The sequence below is a fragment of the Polyergus mexicanus genome, unplaced genomic scaffold (genome assembly GCF_030449975.1).
Source record: "Polyergus mexicanus isolate NDT 795.1 unplaced genomic scaffold, iyPolMexi1.0 SCAF_3, whole genome shotgun sequence".
Classification (NCBI taxonomy): domain Eukaryota; kingdom Metazoa; phylum Arthropoda; class Insecta; order Hymenoptera; family Formicidae; genus Polyergus; species Polyergus mexicanus.
The window spans coordinates 12225813-12247612 of NW_027223323.1; the positions used below are offsets into that span (position 1 = coordinate 12225813).

General features: G+C 36.6%; 1 protein-coding gene across 7 annotated transcripts in view; it reads left to right on the plus strand.

Annotated features, from left to right (window-relative positions):
* LOC138931953 (rap1 GTPase-activating protein 1) overlaps positions 1 to 21800 on the plus strand; it is a 123082-nt gene that overhangs the window by 85914 nt on the left and 15368 nt on the right. The window contains exon 1 of one of the 7 annotated variants that reach the window (XM_070293292.1): positions 373 to 1469. The exons of the other annotated variants lie outside the window; for them this stretch is intronic. Coding sequence (XP_070149393.1) covers positions 1329 to 1469 — 141 coding nt within the window. The 5' untranslated portion in view covers positions 373 to 1328. Of the gene's footprint in view, positions 1 to 372; positions 1470 to 21800 lie in introns of those variants that run through there. 7 annotated transcript variants of the gene reach the window in all.

Sequence of the window (21800 nt, forward strand, 5' to 3'; positions counted from 1 at the left end):
GAAAATAAATATTTACAAAATAAAATAATGTCGGTATATCACTGAAATATTTATTCAAAACGTTCTATAAAATATAAAGACAACTTTTGATAAATATTTCGACGAATGGGAATGCAATTTCATGTCTTTGCGACATGTTACAGTAATATCATACTGTATGCTGAATAGAGAATAAATATATATTGTGCATACTGAATGGAAATAAATAAAGATTCTTTGAGAGATTATCGAGACAGATATAATCGAATTTCATTCCATTCAAGATATTTCTCTCGACGAGCAAAAGTAGGAGGCGTTCGCTCTTCGGTTTCCTTCGTCCGTTACTGTCAGGCTCGACGCGCTCACCGCGACGCTCCGCCAGACTGGCCAGACGCGCCAGGCGCTCACGCTCAGTCGCGTCTTTGAACTGACGGCGTAAGGTCACGTGGGGCCGTACGTCTCGCGCCTACCTTCAGACCTTTAGTATCCGCGCGACGCGCGCAGTCGGTCCCGCGCGTTGCACCGTGTAGGATCTATTCGCGCCTTCGTCTCTCGCGATCTTGGTCGCGACGGCTTTCTACTTTGACCTCGGTCGACGATATTCGTACGAATTCTTGTGTACGGAAAGTATAGTGAGAGGGACTGAAAAACTTGTGGGAATCGTGTGAAGGTAGCGGTGTGAAATTCGGAGCGCAGGATGACAGCCACCGCGATCGGCGACGACGATCGTCCGAATTCAGGCTTGTTGGCGCCCTGCGATTCTACGCCGTTTTCGGGACCGCCATCTCTCTGCGCACCGTACGACGAGTAGTGTACTCCCGTTTCCGAAAGAGAAACCTCCTGAAACTTTATCGAAGGATTCCTTCGATCTCCCGAGTCGGAGCAGAATGTAATCGGCGGACGAGATCTTCCCGCAACGTCAACAAGCGCACGCACGGATTGTCGAATCTCTAGGCGTGAAGTTGGCACCGGGACATCGCCGATCTTGGAAATACCTAGCGAATAGCTTCTACATTCGAATTTCCCGAAAATATTTATCTACGCGACAACGTGCTTCGTGAAACGGTTATTCTCGACGAGACACCGCACTTATCCCACCTACCTGTCCACCTACGCGCCGCGGGATAGAAAGTAAATTCTATCCACTCGACAAGACTCGGCAAGGTCCAACAAGGAGTTCTCAACCCCGGAGATCCTCGATCTCGAGAGCCCTCGCTGACAATTGAAGCGCGTTATCGTCGGACAAAGTGAAGTTAGCGGCGAGTTAATTTCTCATGAATTTGATCTAGGGCGATCTAACGAGAGCGGTGTCTTTAAACGGGACAATTTTTATCCGATAATCCGCGGTTATGATGGGGGTATTGAGATGGAGGCACGATCTAAGATCGGAGGCCGCCACGCAGCAGCAACAGGAACAGCAACAACAGAGATCGGAACGATCGGTTGGACACAACAATCACACGCACACTTTCCCGAAGCTCCTGTCGCAGGTGAGTTCTCCTTCCTTTCCCTCTTCATAATTGAAAATATAATGCAGGTGTCTCTTTCACATTGCACAAGTCAGGCGAATATGTATCTTTAAGACACTAGTCTAGAATAATGTAAGAAGGAAAATATTATACCTAGGGTGCGTTCGGGGAGCTTGCAGACGCAAACGCTGCGAGATCTGTTCGGAGAGCCAATAAGGCACTGACGATTGTAAACTCCATGAACAGCCTTAGCGCAGTATCATGGCGCCTCCTAACACATGATACTGTACGTCACAGTACCCGTTGAAATCATGGAGCAAGATAGACAAACTTTATTAACAGCAGTAGCACTTATAGCACGAGAATTAATAGATTCATCAATAAAACCATTTATAAAATCTTTTATAAATCATATAAAATTATATTAGCATTTATTATCTCGTTACATCTTTTATATTTCCTTTCTTTTTATATTTTTAAATCTTTTCCAGGATTTTGTCAAGCTTCTCTATTAATTTAAATTTTGTCTCCATTCTTTCCTTGTGCCTTCTTTCTTTTTCCATTTCAGCCACTTCGACGACTTTCCAAAATTGCTTGAGCAATATCATTAGTTTTACGTTTACCTAAAAATAAATAAATTTGAACTGCTCTTCAAATTCAGCGTCCTGAAGATTTACTTCAATATAATAGTCATCCATAATGCAAAATCAAATCAATCAAAACAGTAATGCAAATCGCAAATCAAAAGTCACGTCTAAACTTGTACTAAAAATGTACATATGTACAACTTAAATTGATAGTGCTACCACCGTTCAGAGAGCTCACAAACGCTAACGCTATCGTTACATCACCTCGGAAGGAATTGCGTTGATAGCGCGCAGTTATGACGTAGCATACTACCATTAATGACGTCATGATTGCGTTTGATAGCGCTACCAGCTAGCTCCGCGAACAGCCGATAGCGCTAAATAGCGCGAATAGCGTCTCCCCGAACGCATCCTTAATAATAAAACAACGTATTAGGTGTACAACTTTGTTTCCACCGTTTTTTTTTTTTTTCGAAATTCGAGGCTTTATTGTAAAAAACTGGTTATACATTTATGAGGCGTTTTGAAATTGCTTGTTGAGTCACTCCCAATGATCGTGCCAATTCTTTTTGACCTTGACTCGAGTCTTCATTAAGTAATGCCTCTAATTCTGCATCTTCGAAAACCTTCTCTCTTCCACCGCTATGCCAGCGGAAAAGATATCGCGAAAGACGAGAAGAAAGACGCGGTAAATCGCGAAATGAGAGCGTTAACTGTAACGTCGGCCTCGTGGTTTGATCATTTTCTTATAGCGCGGCCCGTTATATGCGTACGGGGCCGCCGTATACGTCTTAAAAAGTCCCATTTTCCCACGAGCAATAGCCGCTTCTGCACGTGCGGATTTCTGCACCATGTATGAGAGAGAAAAAAAAGGGCATTCCCATATGCGGATCTCTGTCTTTTTCTAGAATAGTTGCTTGGCATTTTAATTCTGCCATAAATTCTAGATGACAGTTATTCATTATCAATCATTAGACTTGAATTATGATAATTATTAAACAACAGGGTGTCTCCCTGGAAAAACATGGAAAATCTTGAATTCTCAGGGAATTTTTTTGTATTTGGAAAAATCAGGGAACTCTCATGGAATTTTATTGAGACCCGGAGAAATTAAAAAAAAAAATTCTCTTTGATAATTTTGCTTTTATACTGCAAGCAGTAGGCAATCCGCTGATAAGCCAAGTTATGAATTATGTGTTTAAAACATATTATAAATATACAGGGTGTCCCAGATCATTTGGGACAATACTCGTGTGCAGATATAGCGGACCAAACTGAGTCGAAAAGTCATCTTTTATTTTTTTTATAATGCTTAATAAAGGAGCTATTATTGAGCAAAGTCTGGCCAATCAGCGCCGATCTTTAGCCGGGCGTGCGTCGGTGAACCACGCGCCTGATAATATGCACACTTCACGGTGCGCGGCTCACCGACGTGCGTCCGGCTAAAGGTTGGCGCTGATTGACCAGACTTTACTCAATAATAACTCCTTTATTAAGCGTTATAAAAAAAAATGAAAGATGACTTTTCGACTCAGTTTGGTCCGCTCTATTTGCACACAACTATTGTTCCAAATGATATGGGTACACCCTGTATATTTATCTCTGTTTATATGTTTTCGATGTTTTAACAAAATATTGAATATGCAATACATCTTTATTTTAATTTTTAGTAATAAAAAAGAAATGTTATACAAGTTAAATATTTTTGTCTTAACGAAAGCTCTTTAGTTTTTTTCAGTACATTTGTAAATATAGCATTTGAAACTTAAGCGGCTTTGTGTTTTTCCCTTGTATGAGCGAAAAACATTAGAAAACGCGTATAATAAAAAAATTTATTTTAGAAAATTGAATCAAAAAGTCTTTAAAATATTTTCTTTACCTGAAATTTTGAACAAAAAGATCAGGGAATTTGCAGGGAATCTTTTTACAAGATTTAAGTAGACACGTGTTAAAAGAGAGAAAGAAATTTTTTTTTTTCACACAGTATATAATCAAGCGCTATAATTAAAAATTTCGACAAGAAGAAACGAAAATTGAATACAAACCGTTGATTAAATTTAACTGACGTTTATAGAGACGGTCCGTAGTTATTTCGATCGTTTTGTCTGTCGTTTAAATCCGCAGTTACGAACTCGTCGGCTGTTGCGTACACGCACCGCAATCGTAATTACATTCGGAGGGACGCGACGCTCGATTAGCGAGTTAAAAGGCGAGCTCGCTTAACGACCGACCAGCACGTGCTCGACGACAGGCATTTTAATTCCCCGTAGAAGACGCGGCATCGAGAACTCCGATTGCCGAGAATTACACTTGTCGCCGGACTTAACCGTGCACGATTTAACCGCACGGCGCTCATTTATGCGTCGTTCCCTCTTTTTTTGTGTTCGACCCCGCCGTGAAATTTGTAATCGGCTATTACGGCTCGCAGATAAATTAAACGAGAAATTATCGCTCGGTGTCAAGTGTTTTAATTGAGAAATCGAGGAATTTTTTTTTATTTTTTATTTATTTATTTTTTTTTTTTTTATCAGAAATATATGGAGATATAGACGTATTAAAAACAGGAACGAGGGAAAGCTAGACATATTGCCAAGAAATAATATTCTAAAAGTCATATTCTCTTGGATGCTTACATTCGTGATTATCATTATTAATTCGTCCGCGACGTATGCCACAGTTTACACGATCGTCAAAGTGTTCCACTTTGAGATATCAAGTAGTACTTGGATCGAAGAAACTTATTTATGGCGTCCTTGAAAGCGGATGTGTACTTGAACACGTCTTGAAAATTTTCATTTATCAGCGACACGTAATTATATCCAATCAATGAAGCGTTCGACTGTTTGAGTACCTTTAGAGAAATGATTTATGGCATCTTATACAGGGTGTCCGACAAGCAAGTAATCAAACGAAAGGTGGAGGTAAATTGGGTAAAACTGAGTCGAAAAGTCCCGAACCATTTTTTTTATAACGCTTAGTAAAGAAATTATTATTGAGTAAAGTCTGGTTAATCAGCGCCAATCTTTAACCGAACGCACGTCGGTGAGCCGCGCACCGTGAAGTGTGCGTATTATCAGGCGCGCGGTTCACCGACGTACGCCCGGCTAAAAATCGGCGCTGATTGGCCAGACTTTGCTCAATAATAACTCCTTTATTAAGCATTATGAAAAAAAAATGGATGAGGACTTTTCGACTCAGTTTGACCCAATCTACCTCTACCTTTTGTTTGGTCACTTACTTGTCGGACACCCTGTATAAATCATCGAGAAGGATTTAGATTTACATGTATTCTGACTTATTCTGACATTTTTTTTCGATATAACTGTGTTATAAAATTTATCTAATCACCGATACGATTGTCGAAGCGGAGATATCATTATTCGCTGCATCTTTAATCGTAAATCTTCTAAAACTCTTTCTCGTCCCGCGTTTCCACCCCTGACATTGCATAATTCATACTTACGAACGGGAAAGAGCGATACGAATCTGGAATAAAGGCGAATAACGCTTCGGTGAGAATCGGATCGAAGTCACGAGTCACGAAGAAAAAAATGTTTTCTTGTACGTAACCGTGAAAGACGAGATCGCAAAGCGAGCTCGTTTTAAAAGACGCTCCGCAAAAGGGACCGCACAGCTGTTCGCATGTCTCTCAGCTTTTTCTTCTCTCCCTCTCTCTCTCTCTCCCTTCGTTTTGACATATAAGGCTCTCGAAGCCAAGGCAAGCTCGTGACGTACGAAGGGTGATTTTGGTCGATTATCGTCGCTAACGATACAGCACTGAGGGATATCCATATAGAGTGTGCTCTTTCGAAATAGCAACGCCAACAAAATTTTTTTGCACACGAATTTGTGAATTGGTAAGATTTTTAGGAATTATTTCTAACTTAAAGTGTGTAAATTTCGATATTTAACATCAACAAAATTTATAAGATTTAGTTGGTAATATGATCGATGTGATTTGTAACATGCAAAAACTTCACTTGGCGTGATATTTGTCGATCACGAGATGGAAGCAAAATTAGATTTGATCGGGCAGAAAATGATTGTGCGAACGTTACAAGGCACCACCCTATATAAACAACCAGGTGCACTGCTCACTTCGCAGCTGTCGGGCCGTCTGGATTCCGGCTAACGAAAAATCGATCTATTTTGTCCCGAATTTGATCTCCAACACTCACTTCTTGAATATTTAATTCGCAAAATATTAGTGTTTAAAATTCCATTTATCATTTGTATTAAAATCATAAGCATTTATTACTCATATATGAAACTAAGCTTTTCTGATATCAGATCAACCGTAAAAATAAATTAAGATTCATGTGAAAATAATTGTGATGTCTTCCAGAGATACTGATTGCTTCATATTTTCGACCTTAATCCCGTTCTCGCGTGCGTAAAATCGGAGGCGTTAAACACTATTCTCGAGCTAGATAGGCTTGATTAGGTTAAACTATCCGCGGGGTTTCTCGCAAACGTTTAGATAGTCTCGGCAATATGACAAGCGGAACGTTGTAACGACATATAATAATCTTCCTCTGAAATGTGCAATTTTTTTTTATTTTAAATAATTTTATCGGAAAATTTTTACGAGTCTTTCAATGAATTTTTTAAAAACATTGCTTATTTCCATGTTAAAGGCATAAAAATTGGGAGATAATTTTAATTGGCATGTTTTTTTTTATTATCCTCGTTCTCTCTAAGCTTCAAGTTTGACAAATGCGTCGGTTTGCAAAACGGAGGGAAAAGGGGGAAAATATCTAGCTGCAACATACGTATCCCTGACCCGCTTCTTAGTCCTGGTCGACCAGTCCTAACGGTGACAGGATGAATCGGCGATAATTTACTGTACAAGAGCTCTATAACTTGTTAGCGCAGAAATGTATGATAACAACATTTATCAGATATATTTTCTTACCATGTTCTCGAATTTTATCTTATGAAAATTCGGCCTAACGATAAATATACCTAACTTGACCTGCGTACCAAAACAAGATTTTTCACTTTCCCGGGAAAACTTGAAATCTTTTTGTTTTGTCTATTATATGTGAAATCGAAGGCTCTTGATAAGTTAATGAAATTTTATAGTTTTCGTTGATTTTCATTTCACTTTTGTCACAGCGAGATAAGCAGCTTCTGATCTCTTGGTTCAAATGTTATGTAATATAAAAAAAAAAATCTACGCTTTATCAAATTTTTATAATAAACTGTTATAACAGTATGTTAAGTTTTCTCTCAAGTCACATTTAAACTGAACGTTTAGTTAATTTTGAAAAAGTAATTTTAGACAGAGATATTTGTTTGGTAATGCACTGCAATTTTCACGATCTGATTAGATTTTCTTTACGCGATTCTATCTCGTGAGATTTTTACAAAAGCGCGATTGTCGAACATACGAATGATAGAGCTCACCGACTACATTTAGCAATTTTATTCCTGGCACACCTCGCGAGTCCGAGTATATACGGGACTGTACATGGGCGCGTCCAACAATGCACGCCTGCACTGAATTATTCATTCCCGCGATGGAGACAGAGAGAGAGAGCGAGAGAGAGAGAGAGGGAGAGAGAGAGAGAGAGACAGACAGACAGACAGACAGACAGACAGACAGACAGACAGACAGACAGACAGACGGACGGACGGACGGACGGACAGACAGACAGACAGACAGACGGACAGACAGACAGACGGACAGACAGACAGACAGACGGACAGACGAACAGACGAACAGACAGACAGACAGACAGACAGACAGACGGACGGACGGACAGACAGAGAAAGAGAGAGACAGACAGAGAAAGAGAGAGACAGACAGACAGACAGACAGACAGAGAGATTCGGCGACCTTTCTCTCTCTCTCTCTCTCTCTCTCTTTCTTTTTTGTCTTGTCTCGTCTTCGTTTTCATCTCTCTTTGCCTCATTTACCGTCTCCTCTGCCTATTCGGTTCTCTTTCTCCTCGCGGATAAGAGCGGGGATTCCTGTATTCCATGACTTTCCGTCCTCTTTCATCTCTCTCTTTTTTCTCCTTTTTTTCTCCTTTACATCCGCGCATGCAGACCGCTAGTCGACGAAGAAAGCGATGAATGAAAAAAATCACGAGCGCCTTGACCCTTGGTAACCTGTCTCATCGTCGCCGAGAGAGACGTATCGCGAAATTATCGCGTTTTCTATTCGACAGATGTTATTCTCTGCGACAGTGATATCGACTTCTCTCTGGAACAAAATCTTGTTTAAAAAGAAAATAATGAAAATATAAAGTGAAAAATATATATCTGTCTTTAATCTTAATTATTATTATAACTCAATGCAAAACTTGTAAGTTGTTTTAGAATATTCCGGTTTTCAACACGATAATAATTTTGAAGACTTTCAATTATAATTAATCTATGATATTGACTATATATAATATTTTCATAATTTCGATGGATTGTGAAATGTCTTGATAAGGTGTCTATTCTAGAAAAACATGGAAAATTTGAAATTCTCAGGTATATCTTATGTATCTGGAAAAAATCAGATAATTCTCAGGGAATTTAAAAAATGAAATTTTTTGATAATTTTCCTCGTATATTGTGAATAATCGGCAATTCTCCGATAAGCCAAGTTGTAAATTATGTGTTTAAAATATATTATAAATCTCTCTCTCTCTCTCTCTCTCTCTCTCTCTCTCTCTCTCTCTCTCTGTTTATATATACAACATTGAATGCGCAGTACATATTCTTTATTGTAATGTTTACTGATAAAAAATGAAAATGTTACGCAAATGAAAAAAAAAAAAAAAAAATGTTTGTCTTAGGAAAGCTATTCAGTTTTTTTTTTGTTTTTTTTCCCCCCCAATACATTTGCAAATCTAATACTTGAATTCTTAATGGCTCTGTATTTTTCCGTGAGTGAAAAGCATTAGAGAACGCATGCAATAAAATAAATTTCCTTTAAAAAGTTGTAAAAAAAAAAATTTTTTTTAAATATTCTCTTTATCTGGAATTTTGAACAGAAAGATCGGATAATTTTTTTTACACGATTTAAATAGCCATCCCCTCTATGCGTGAATTTAATAACTTAGTTTTCGAAACTAATAGTAGGACTAAAATTTCTTTTTATAGGAGAAATTTCGAAGTGTCGCGATTTTTTACATCCCTCCTTCGATTATGCGCGAGTCTGTTGCACCGAGGGAAGACAGGCGGTTAATTATTGTTGCGGCGCGTCAGCGGAGCGATATAATTGTTCTCCTCATCGCTGGCGCGTATTACATCATCGCTTACGTGATTTTAAACACGAGGCATGATGCACGGTTATTTTGCGCCACCGACGCACGCGTACGTGCTTTATCGCAAACATTAAAGAGAGTACGTTTGCCTCTGCGTGTCGTAACCGATTCTCAGACTTTACCATCGCTTTGACACGAGACGTAATCGTGTCTCGGACGAACGATAATAACGATAGAGTCGATTAAACGTCGGTTACGTTTCAAGATCTACCAATTGCGTATCTGACTTTAGGGATCAGAAATCTGTCGAATGTATACAAATTTCTTTTATATAAGCATACGATATCTAATTGTGTTGACTAACTTTAGATTTAAATTTCGCGATTATGCTGAGGAGTTAATTAATCGAAAGAAAAATGCTTGTATACATAATATAAATTTTTCTAGATATGAAATTATTTCTGAGAATAGTTCTGGATGTAAATATAATTTTATAAAATTCTGAATATAAATAATACTCGAATAGAAAATGCACTTTATAATTTATACTATACGGTCTTAAATTTTTGCCATCTTCGAAATATTGTATATTAGAATGAATGATAAATTATACCTTGTTCTATTAGACAGACAACTTTTATCTGAATATATATAAAATCCCTATTCATGAAAGGAATGAGTCACTCTAAACGAGGGATTGATTTTCCGCGGCCGCATTAAGGATTGCCCGATATCGTTATCGGGGTTAATCACGAAAGACACTTTGTCACGAAAGGCATGCGGCACATAAGGTCATCCCCTGGATGTCTTACGTAACGTAACGCATGTGCGTGTGCACCTCTATCATTTTTATCATGAGTGTGCGATGACGAACATTTAGATTTAGAACGATGAATCGTTCGTGAAAGGTAATAAAACGGATTGTGAAATTTTCCATTTGTCATAGATTTAAAAAGGTTTATTATCGAATTATATCGGAAAGGATATAATCATGTCAAATATGGAAGTATATTAAAAGTTGAAATTTGTAGACTAGCTGGCTAAATTCATTTTTTAAATTATTCGAGAACAAAATGGAAAAATGTCAAAAATAGAATTATGCGATTAACGAAAATTAGAAGTGACGGTAACAAAATTATGATAAAATTTAATTTAATTAATAATAATAAAATTAAATAAATATGTACTGTATAAATGATATAATTATTAATTATACGCGCAATTAATGCAATTATATTCTACGTTTAAATACCTTTTCAACATAAACTTCTCAATTTTGATAAGCCTTGGCGAAGCCTTTGTATATTCTGAGCAGTCATTAATCCTATTATTTCATTTATGAGGAAATCGCTTTTTGTAATTATACGCGATTGCGTCATACTTCCTACTTAAGGGCTTTTATTCCACCTTGTGTAACTAAGTAGGATGTAACTATTGCAACTAATCAGTCTAACGGAGATGGGCTCATTAACACCGAACACCGGTTCGTTAGTGTACCGGAGGCAAACACTGATAGAGTAAACAACAGCTATGTGGATATAGATATAGCGTATATTAATTACAATTATATTAAGGTTATAGAGGAGGAGATGAGTAACTATTTTAAAATATAATGTATTTGAATATACATTAATTACGATTGTTCATCGAATTTCCTTCATAAGGAATGGTTAATTGAATATTGTAATTATTGAATATTTATGATAACTTCTTCTTTCTTCCTTCTTATAAAAAAGATCTCGATTCTTTGCATTATCTATGAAGATTAATAAGGATGAATGTAAAACCTATCTTGACCCTTCTATTGCTGTACCATAAAACGCCACTGAGATCTTGGACAGAGCTGCTGAGGCTGCCATAACAATCTATATTTTCCCAGATGTAATTGCGATGTCATAAGCCAGAATTGATGTCATAAAAACAGGAAACCTCCTCGATATTTATCGATCAACTTGTACCATTATATGGATGCGAAGTATGGGAAGAAGAAAGAATTTCCTTCATAAGGGATGGTTAATTGAATATTATAATTATTGAATATTTATGATAACTTCTTCTTTCTTCCTTCTTATAAAAAAGATCTCGATTCTTTGCATTATCTATGAAGATTAATAAGGATGAATGTAAAACCTATCTTCACCCTTCAATTGCTGTACCATAAAACGTCACTGAGATCTTGGACAGAGCTGCTGATGCTGCCATAACAATCTATATTTTCCCAGATGTAATTGCGATGTCATAAGCCAGAATTGACGTCATTAAAACAGGAAACCTCCTCGATATTTATCGATCAACTTGTACCATTATATGGATGCGAAGTATGGGAAGAAGAAAGAATTTCCTTCATAAGGGATGGTTAATTGAATATTATAATTATTGAATATTTATGATAACTTCTTCTTTCTTCCTTCTTATAAAAAAGATCTCGATTCTTTGCATTATCTATGAAGATTAATAAGGATGAATGTAAAACCTATCTTCACCCTTCAATTGCTGTACCATAAAACGTCACTGAGATCTTGGACAGAGCTGCTGATGCTGCCATAACAATCTATATTTTCCCAGATGTAATTGCGATGTCATAAGCCAGAATTGACGTCATTAAAACAGGAAACCTCCTCGATATTTATCGATCAACTTGTACCATTATATGGACGCGAAGTATGGGAAGAAGAAAGAATTTCCTTCATAAGGGATGGTTAATTGAATATTATAATTATTGAATACTTATGATAACTTCTTCTTTCTTCCTTCTTATAAAAAAGATCTCGATTCTTTGTATTATCTATGAAGATTAATAAGGATGAACGTAGAACCTATCTTCGCCCTTCTATTGCTGTACCATAAAACGCCACTGAGATCTTGGACAGAGCTGCTGATGCTGCCATAACAATCTATATTTTCCCAGATGTAATTGCGATGTCATAAGCCAGAATTGATGTCAAAAAAACAGGAAACCTCCTCGATATTTATCGATCAACTTGTACCATTATATGGACGCAAAGTATGGGAAGAAGAAAGAATTTTGGCTACGAACATTCGCGTCCTCGTTTTCGCTTGGAGGAAGAGAAGGCTTATTACGGCCCACGGATAAATTGCGTCGTCGAGAGTGGAATTATACGCCCTTCCGACATTACTATTGCTATCGACATATGACTAACGGAGAGGCGAAATTGCACGCGCTTATCGTAACTAGTCCTAGCTCTGCTCGGATCGATTCGGCACGAATTGACGGCTATCCGTTGTAAACGTGCAAAGGTTCGCAGCCTCCGCCTCTAGGAAACTTTCCTTTCTCTCTCGACCCCCCGTCGTTCACCTACGGCGATAGTTTGCATTCGCCCCCTGAAATTCCGAGAGAGAAGATATACCGTTAAGAGATATACGGGCCTCTCTATCTCTCCATTTCGAGGGTTGCGTACGCCCTTTTCTATCTTTCAAACGTTCGCTCGTTTATATCCGCAAGCACTTTCGCGGTTTCTGAAGAGAAGAACGACGTGGGGAGATACGCGCGCACGCGGAGGATTCCCACGTGTTTCACGCTTCCGCGTCCCGACAATTACGTAGCGTTCGCGCTTGTCGGACGTTGCAAAACGCGCACCGAGTACTTCATTTCCTGAAGAACACGGCCAATCTTCGCTAAATACTGTCGTTCCTCTTTTGATCTCTCTCTTACGTTTAAACGTTACGATAAAGTTTCAAAGCAACGATCGCAACATCTGAGAGCCTTCGACGCAGCCCTTCTTTCACACGAACTCGAGAAAATTGATCTTCAAAGTTGAGAGGATTTATTTTTGTTTAATTTTGTCGAGCTCGCGGAAGAAGGGGAGGGAAAAGTAATCTTGAAATTGAGAAAATTAAATTTTTTTTATTATTATATTATATTATACTATATTCTTATATTATTTTATTATTATTTTATTATATATTATTATTATATTATTTATTTTATTAGTTATTTTATTATTTTATTATTCTAATTATTCCAAAAAAAAAAAAAAAAAAAAATATTATTATACTAAACTTTATGTACGATTACGTTTTAAAATTTATTTTAACTTTTTTATTTATTTTAATATTTTTAATAGAAAAGACGAGTTTTTGCCGTTTATTTCCTGAAAATACCGGTTTTACTACTGGCATAGATTTTATCTAAAAAATGTGGACTTTTGCCAAACGTGATATCATCGCATCTTCGCGATTCCAAGAATCCTCTAAATTTTACGTATTCGCCTGCTCCTCCTCGTTGACTCAATCGAGGATTTCCTACTGCCTACAACTCGATGACTCACACTTCGTACATACTACTCCTACCTCCGTAATTCAACTTTCACTATCTCTTTTTATCCTACGCGTGTAATAAAATCCTCTCTCTTTTTCTCCATCCTTGTCTGCTTATTGCCTCTCTGTATTTCCGCTTTGTCCAATCCTCCTCTCAAGGCTCGATGCTTCCTTTGAGATTGTAACGTTATGAGTACACTATGCATCTTTAGAATTTTTCTGTAGCTTCGTAACCATTGAATTAAATAGATTCCGAATTGCATGGCACGACTAGTTTATTTACTCGATTTATAATTTTTTTCTTTTTTGCAATATTTTTGTGATGAATACTCTATGTAAGAAGAGTCCTGATTTAAAAATCGTCAAAAGTTTGTTGTCTCTTCTCAAACACCAAATAGACATTGTACCCTTCACAATTTCTTACTTTATCCCTCTCTCATTCTTCTCGTTGTTTCATCCGGAGCAAATAATTTGCACGCTCATGCGTCAACATTACCTACTGGCCGATTGTTATTCGCAATCACACCGAGGTTGCCAATGGTATCTCTAGTTAACTGTGTAGACACAGACATACCTAAGCGCTATCGAATGATGATAGACTCCCCTGACGGGAGCTAACTAACGAGAAGCGCGTCATGCTGTTTCGGAATTTTCCGCCCTTGGAAAAGGGCAAACAATTCCACGATCTTTCTCATCTACCTTTCTTAAGCTTGAAGCGTTGTTCGATTCTCTGATCATAATTGAATCGGCAATTGAAACGTCAATCTCCTACAGCCAACATTCATCATTTCCGATCTTCGATCTTTCGGACAATAATCTCGCACGGTTCATAATTTCCAGTAATTCTAAATGAAAGTGTTAATTTACAATCTAAAGGCGTTACTACAGGAGTATAGAACGTTTGCGGTGTAACTAGATGTTGCGAATAATGCGCACAAATTGGCCTTCAAAGTGCAGTAACGATCGGACAAAGGAAGCAATCAGTGATATTCGGAAGCGTATAATTATTGTTTGCGTATTCACGCAGCTTTCCACATTTTCCATCGCGCTCATGGATATTTATAAACATGAAGAGAGATATTATGTAAGTCGGATATGGATGGGCGATACATACGCGATTACGTCGCGCCGAGGACGGACGTTAATTAGCAATACGGTTCCCTGAGCATCCGAGTTGACTAATGTAAGAGATAGATAATTGGTTTATTATTTTATTTTACATATGCATTTCATTTTTATTATTAAATCTAGAAATATGAGCTATTTAAGCTTTTACTCAATCGCGGTATTTAAAAAATCAAAAATTTATATAGTTATATTATATGTCAAAAATGATTTATAATATTCGCAAACATGATATATAAATCGTTCGAAAATATATATATATATACAGGGTGGCCCCGAACGTTCCAGACAGACTTTGAGATCGTATAGGAAATTTAATTCTGAACGAAAAATTTCCTATGAACATGGATCGAAAAATGCTTCCTTAAGAAGTTGTCGTTCAAAAATCTCTGATGAAAAGGATGAGCAAAAGGTGAAAAGAAAATGAAATAAAACGAAAATGAAACTTAATAAATTTCTTGAAAAAACGATAAAAATAAAAAATAAAAATCTTTTTCTTTTACGAAAATAAAATGAATTTTTTTTAAACTGAAATAGCACGTAATAGTAGAAAATGAATAAAGACGTGAAAAAACTAACTGTTCTCAAAATGCCCCGCCCCTCCTAGCTCCAATACATTTTCGGCATCGAGTAATAACCGATCTAGTCGCTTTACGGATTTCCTCCTGATTCAACTTTGATCGATCTAACAATAAGTAACAAAAGCACTTTTTGTACGTTTGAAACTATGGTTATATCAAAATCTATGGAACGTACAACAATCATTTTGATCTCATTTGAAAGATAATTTAATTTTCTACAACTTTTGCTTCGGTACTTTTTGTTAAAAGACGCACATTTTCCATGATATTTGGAAAAATGTGTAAAATAATCACGATTTCAGAGATTTTTGATAACTTCTTAAGAAAGCATTTTTCGACCCATGTTTATCGGAAATTTTTTTGTTCAGAATTAAATTTCCTATAAGATCTCAAAGTCTGGCTGAAACGTTCGGGGCCATCCTGTATATATACAGGGTGTCCCATTTTAAAGGACCCATTCAAATATCTCAGAAACACTGCGTTAAATCGAAAAATGTTTCAAACAAAAGTTGTGTGGCTTCAAGGGGGCCATAAGATGGTGACAATGATTTGACCTTGGAAAATCATTTGAAGGTCATGTGAAGGTCAACTTTAAAACCTTAAATGGAAACCCCCATTTTTTATTTAGTATTCTTGTAGCTGACATCGAGAACTTTCCAAAACACTATAATAAAGTATTTTTTTATTAAGCATTTTTTGAGTTATTTTATATTTTAATCTGACATATTTTGATATAAAAAATAAAATATTTCGTAAAATATTCAGTTTTCGATCATTTTACCGTAATACTTCTATGTACAGAATAATAAGACAAATTAATTAGTGCCAAAAAAAAAATTGTTTAAAAAAATACATTGTAAATAATTTTCTTAAAAACAATTTTTTTTTTATACTAATTGATTTGCCTCATTATTCTGTACATAGAAGTATTAAGGTAAGATTATCAAAAACTAAATATTTTACGAGATATTTAATTTTGTATATAAAAATATGTCAGATTAATATAAAATAACTCAAAAAGTACTTAAGAAAAAAATACTTTATTATAGTATTTTGGAAAGCTCTCGATGTCAGCTACAAGAATAGTAAATAAAAAAATGGGGGTTTCCATTTAAGATTTTAGAGTTGACCTTCACATGACCTTCAAATGATTTTCCAAGGTCAAATCATTGTCACCATCTTATGGCCCCTTTAAAGCCACACAACTTTTGTTTGAAACATTTTTCGATTTAACGCAGTGTTTCTGAGATATTTGAGTGGGTCCCTTAAAATGGGACACCCTGTATATACGTATAAAAATATTTAAAATATTTAAAACATTAAATATTATAGTTCATGTTGCTTCTATGACACATTTATTGAATAATTTCACGTAAACGTAAATGTGTTAAAATACTAATATATAAATCATGTGCACCGAGCGTGACTTTCGTTCAATTGACAGGGGTCCGAAAAGGTCTCCTCTCACAAGACTCTTCCGCTCTCTCGCACGTGGGTGACTCAGCCACGTGAATCACTTTAGATAAGCCGATCGAATACAATCGTACCCTTGTGTTCTTACAAGATGCGAGTGTGCAACTTTCTCCAGAATCCGATGTGCGGCTTTTCTGTTAAATCAGGATCAATTAATTACAGACAGATAAGCTGCGGCCAATTCGCGCAATCGTGCGCGATAATAATCGCTGGGAGACCGATAGTTGGTCAAAAGATTCGCAACTTTTACTGTCCAACTCATTTATCTAACAATTTGAACAAAATTGATGATTTAATTACTCATAATTTTAATCCAATTTAATATCAAATTAATTAAGACGTTCAAATTCTCTCAACTTTGAAATAAATTTGTTAGTAGTAGTACTAGTTTCTAAGCCCGTTTAATTGCGTGATTAAAAGTCATAACATTGTTTCGGGCGCTTAAATTACCGTAACATACGCCATATTATGATATTCGCGCGTTATTTTCTTATCTAATTAACTTTATGCGTATCGTTTTAATTACTCAATTAATTTTATGGAAAAAGAAGTGCCGTTTGACAGGGACAAAAACACGTACGCAACGAAAAGTGCGTAACGAGAGACATCATTTCGTTCTTGTAACCGTATGTGCTGTCGACTCTCACGTTAATAAAATGTCGTAAATATTAAAAATGCGCCCGCGATTCACCTCGGATTCTTCGGGACGGAAATAGAGTGCGTGATACATGTGCACGAATCGTATATTAGACGTTACGTAGGTTGCGCTCACTCATATGGAATTTGCATATGAAATTAATATTTGTATTTTTTATTGTTATATTCGAAGCTTTTTTACGCAGGGAGGTACAAGATGTAAGTTTAAGGATATATATGTCATATGTTGAAACAGTGATAAAAGCATGAAAATAAATTTCGTATACTGTTCTGCTGAATATCTGTGCGAAATCTGAGCACAATTTTCTTAACGATTTGGAAATTACTCGAGTTTAAAGTTACTATTGATTCTTATGGAAAAATCGTGTATTGTAGCGCTTATTGAGACGAATTCGACAAGGAAGAAACATGGCCAACGAAATAAAAATTTTCACATATATTAAGAGAACTCTAACAAATATTTATGCAAAACTTGATTTAAATCTCTATTTACTCGTTTAAAAATTATTTAATAAAAATTGTAGAAAAATATTCTCTCTCTCTCTCTCTCTCTCTCTCTCTCTCCTCGCTTTTTTTTTTTTTTTTTTTTTTTTTTTTTTTTTTTTTTTTTTTTTTTGTTGCAGTTGATTTCAGAGGATATTCGCGATGACAAGTTTTCTTTATAAATTAGGAAAAATATTAATTACAACTATTTTCTTTCCCAAAGACGTCAAAAATCATATTATTTTGTGATACTTTAATTCTTTTTATAATTCGGATTTATTTATTTGATTTTTCAGATAGTATAAATGTAAAAACTATGTTCTTTTTTTTTTCGCTACTATTGTACAGCCAAATCCTTAATATCGATCAGCATAATTTTACAAGAACTCGAAAAATTAATGGGGAACAGAAAGAGCGAATTGCGTTGAAGCTTCGCGGATTATCGATTGTAAGTTTGCAAATACTAGATGATTACATTTAACACACGACTCTTTTTACCTTACTTAACGTTTTAATTGCATAACAGCAAATATTGTTGCGTTAAAAGAAAACGCATTATGAATTTGTAATATATCGTGTTTGCGTTCTTTCTGAAAATTGAAATTTGAATAACACGTTGTAACATTATCATAATTAATTTTTATTACATTTCCAATTTAATATTCTGTTCAGAATCTCGTAATTAGAACCGCTATTTCTCGTTGTTTTCATTGAAAATTTCATCGTCACAATTTAATTTAATCTTTTTCCAAAAGTCACACCTGTAAAATACATCCGTTACACGATTATATGGTGAAAATGGCCGCCACAAAAAGCGGGCAGCGGGTGTAAATAATACGAGCACACATGGCGTCGCAGCAGGTGGTAGTACCGGTAATAATATATATCAGCAGCTGTTATGTGCTAGATATTGCAATGTGTGTGTGTGTGTGTGTGTGTGTGTGTGTGTGTGTGTTTTATCGGGGTCGCGATTGGCTCTCCTTATTTCGATGCTTTTTCAATACCCATCGAGATCCATTCGATATTGGAATGTCGGATGTCTCGGAACTTGTCAGTAACTCGTTCGAACAGCTTCGACGTCGAAAGTTTGTTGAGAAAGAGATACATTTCCATATTTTTATTTAAAAAAAAAAAAAAAAAAAAAAAAATACTACAGTACGCAGGACGAATATAAAATAATTGTTGAATTAAAAGTAATAATTTTAAATATTTTCGATAGATAAAATAATACCTTTTTATTTAATTGAAATTAGCTTTAAAAAGTAATGATGACAAAAGATGCGAATCCTTGCGCTGGTTTGAAACAAATGCAAAAAATTTTTCCATCTACCCTTGTGCGTCTATATATTTGTATCTTCGAGCGTTTCGATTAAGAATCCATTCAAAATCACAATCTCGAGAAAATATTCTAAATATAACGAGCAAGTCTATCCGTTTAGTAGCTGGGACCGAAGCGTTTTGCGATATGTATTTCCTTCTCCAGTCCTTTATCCGGACTCCTCCGCCGCTCTAAGGTTTATATTTGGCGGAGGAGGCTGCGCTCTGTCTCTCTTTGTCTTTTCTTTTTCGAGCACTTACATCTCTGGATTTTTTTTTTTTTTTTTTATCCTGCTCGCATTCGAAATTAGAGATGCTTAAAATTAGCGGACGAGAGGAGAGTCTCTTCGGAGACACGCGATGGTTGAGAAGTGCTCTTGAAAGAGGGAGAGAGAGAGAGACAGAGAAAGAAAGAGGAAGAGCACACGGAAAAATCGACGAGGAAGAAGACCTCGAAGAAACGTAATCCGAGAGGCCCACATCCGCATTACTTTTAAACCGCGTTTTACGCCGTTCCGGTGTCTTTTTCTCTCTCCGCCGCGTGCCTCGTTAGAATCGTGTTCATTCTGCCGTGCCGTTCGAACGGAACCTGACTCGAAATAGAATGGTTTCATCGGGACAAGTCTTACGGGTGAACATTCAGTTGAGACAACTTGGATGCGTCCGGATAATAATCGACGATAATCGCAACGATTTCGTACGTATAAAGTGAAAAGGAGAGTAAAAAGAGCGACAAAAAAAGAGCATTTCATCTAAGATCGCAAAAAAAAAATCAACAGCTTAAAAAATCGACCTCTCTCCTTTAAAAAAATAATAACGATTCAAAGTATCTTTAATTCTTGAAATTATTAGAATCGATTATCATATTTGAAACAGCTGCAAGGTATCTAGTCTCTGGAAATAAACATAGAAAATCTGAAATTTTCAGAGATTTCTTTTGCATCTGGAAAAATGAGGGAATTTTCATGGAATTTTATTGAGACCCAGGATTTTTTTTTTTTTTTTTTTTTATTCTCTCTTTGATGATCGATGATGATGTTAAAATATTCAATGTCTTAACAAAATATTGAAGATGCAATTCTTTATTGTAGGTTTTAGTGATAAAAAAGAAAAGTGAAAATGTTACGTAAATGAACAATTTTTACCTCGTGAAAGATTTTCAAGCATTAGAAAAACGCATACAATGAAAATCTTATTTTAGAAAGTTACGTGAAAAAATCTTTAGAATTTCGAACAAAAATATCTGGAAGATCAGGTTTTTTTTTTTTTTTTTTTTTTTTTTTTTTTTTTTTTTTGCGACATTTGAATAAACATCCTAAGTTAACTTAGGGCATTTCGCGGAGATCGTCACGCATATAATTCGCGATTTTTTTTTTGATGCGTTAATAATTTCCCATCGGCCTGAGATTTGATCGAGGTAACCGGATTACGCCATCTCGCTTTGAAGTGATATCCGATAACTAAATCGCATCGATATTTCGATGTCACGCTAACAACGGATGTGCATACACTGGCACGTGCATTTAGCGGTATACACCTGTGTGCGATAGCGCGTGTATAATACACGTGGTAATGTAATCCCGCTCGCGATACGCGTCACTGAAGCGATCGATGAAGCTATCGTGGAATTGCACCTTTCCACGAAGATAGAATTATTCCGCGGATAGAGAGAAAGAGAAAGAGGTCATAATAATATCGATTCCGCGATCGATCGTGCGGTTCTTTGAAGATTCCGATTATGATTAAATTTTCTCACTTTTCATATTTCTGCGGCCAACCTGATCTCGTGGAAGCTCTTTGACTTTACCAGTATTTCTTTCAATCTTTAATAATAATTGAAATGAAATGTATCTTCCCGTGTGAAAATGTCTGTACTTATTCGCAAAATTTCGAGTCAAATTCCAGAAAGGGATACGAAATAGAGATGCACGAGAAGTGCCATTTAAACTTGGCGGAAGCGTGGAATTGGGGTCAAATTCAGCAGATATACCTGAGTGTGAATTGAAGATGAAGAGAAAATGCGCGTTTACGCGCGATCGCTTTTACATGTTCGGGAGAAATCCGTTGATGCTCTCCGTTCACATTAATGCGCAAATGATATTAAAATTTTACCATCGCGAATAAAGTAATAATAATTATTTGATGCCCCTCCCCCTCCCCCCACCCCGCATGCGTAGGCGAGCGATACTCGAAGTTGCTTCGCACATCGATATGCATTTCATTGCGGGGCGAGTATCCCAAGTACCTATCGGGTGACAGTCGATATTTGACTTGGTCCACACGAGGATCTTCGCGTGGGTGCCCATCGGTGTTCGGTGACACGTGGACGTATTTCGTTTCCGTTTCTCCGACGAACGCGCGCACGTATGTATGTAGAACTGTCGTGTCCACCTACTTCGACCTACTCGCCTCGATCTCTCCTTGACGTTTACGACACGCGTCGAGAGGCTCCTCGCTTCTTCCGCTTGTGTCGATCGATCGTATTAGCCTCGGGAAAGACGAACAGCACGAGGCAATCAATGTCGCCGGCTACGAGAATGGATACATGTATTGGCGACTGATAAATAAGTGGCCGATAACGCCAACACTAACGTAGAAGTATCGACATTCTAACTACGAAAACACATTGAGATTATATTCTATCAG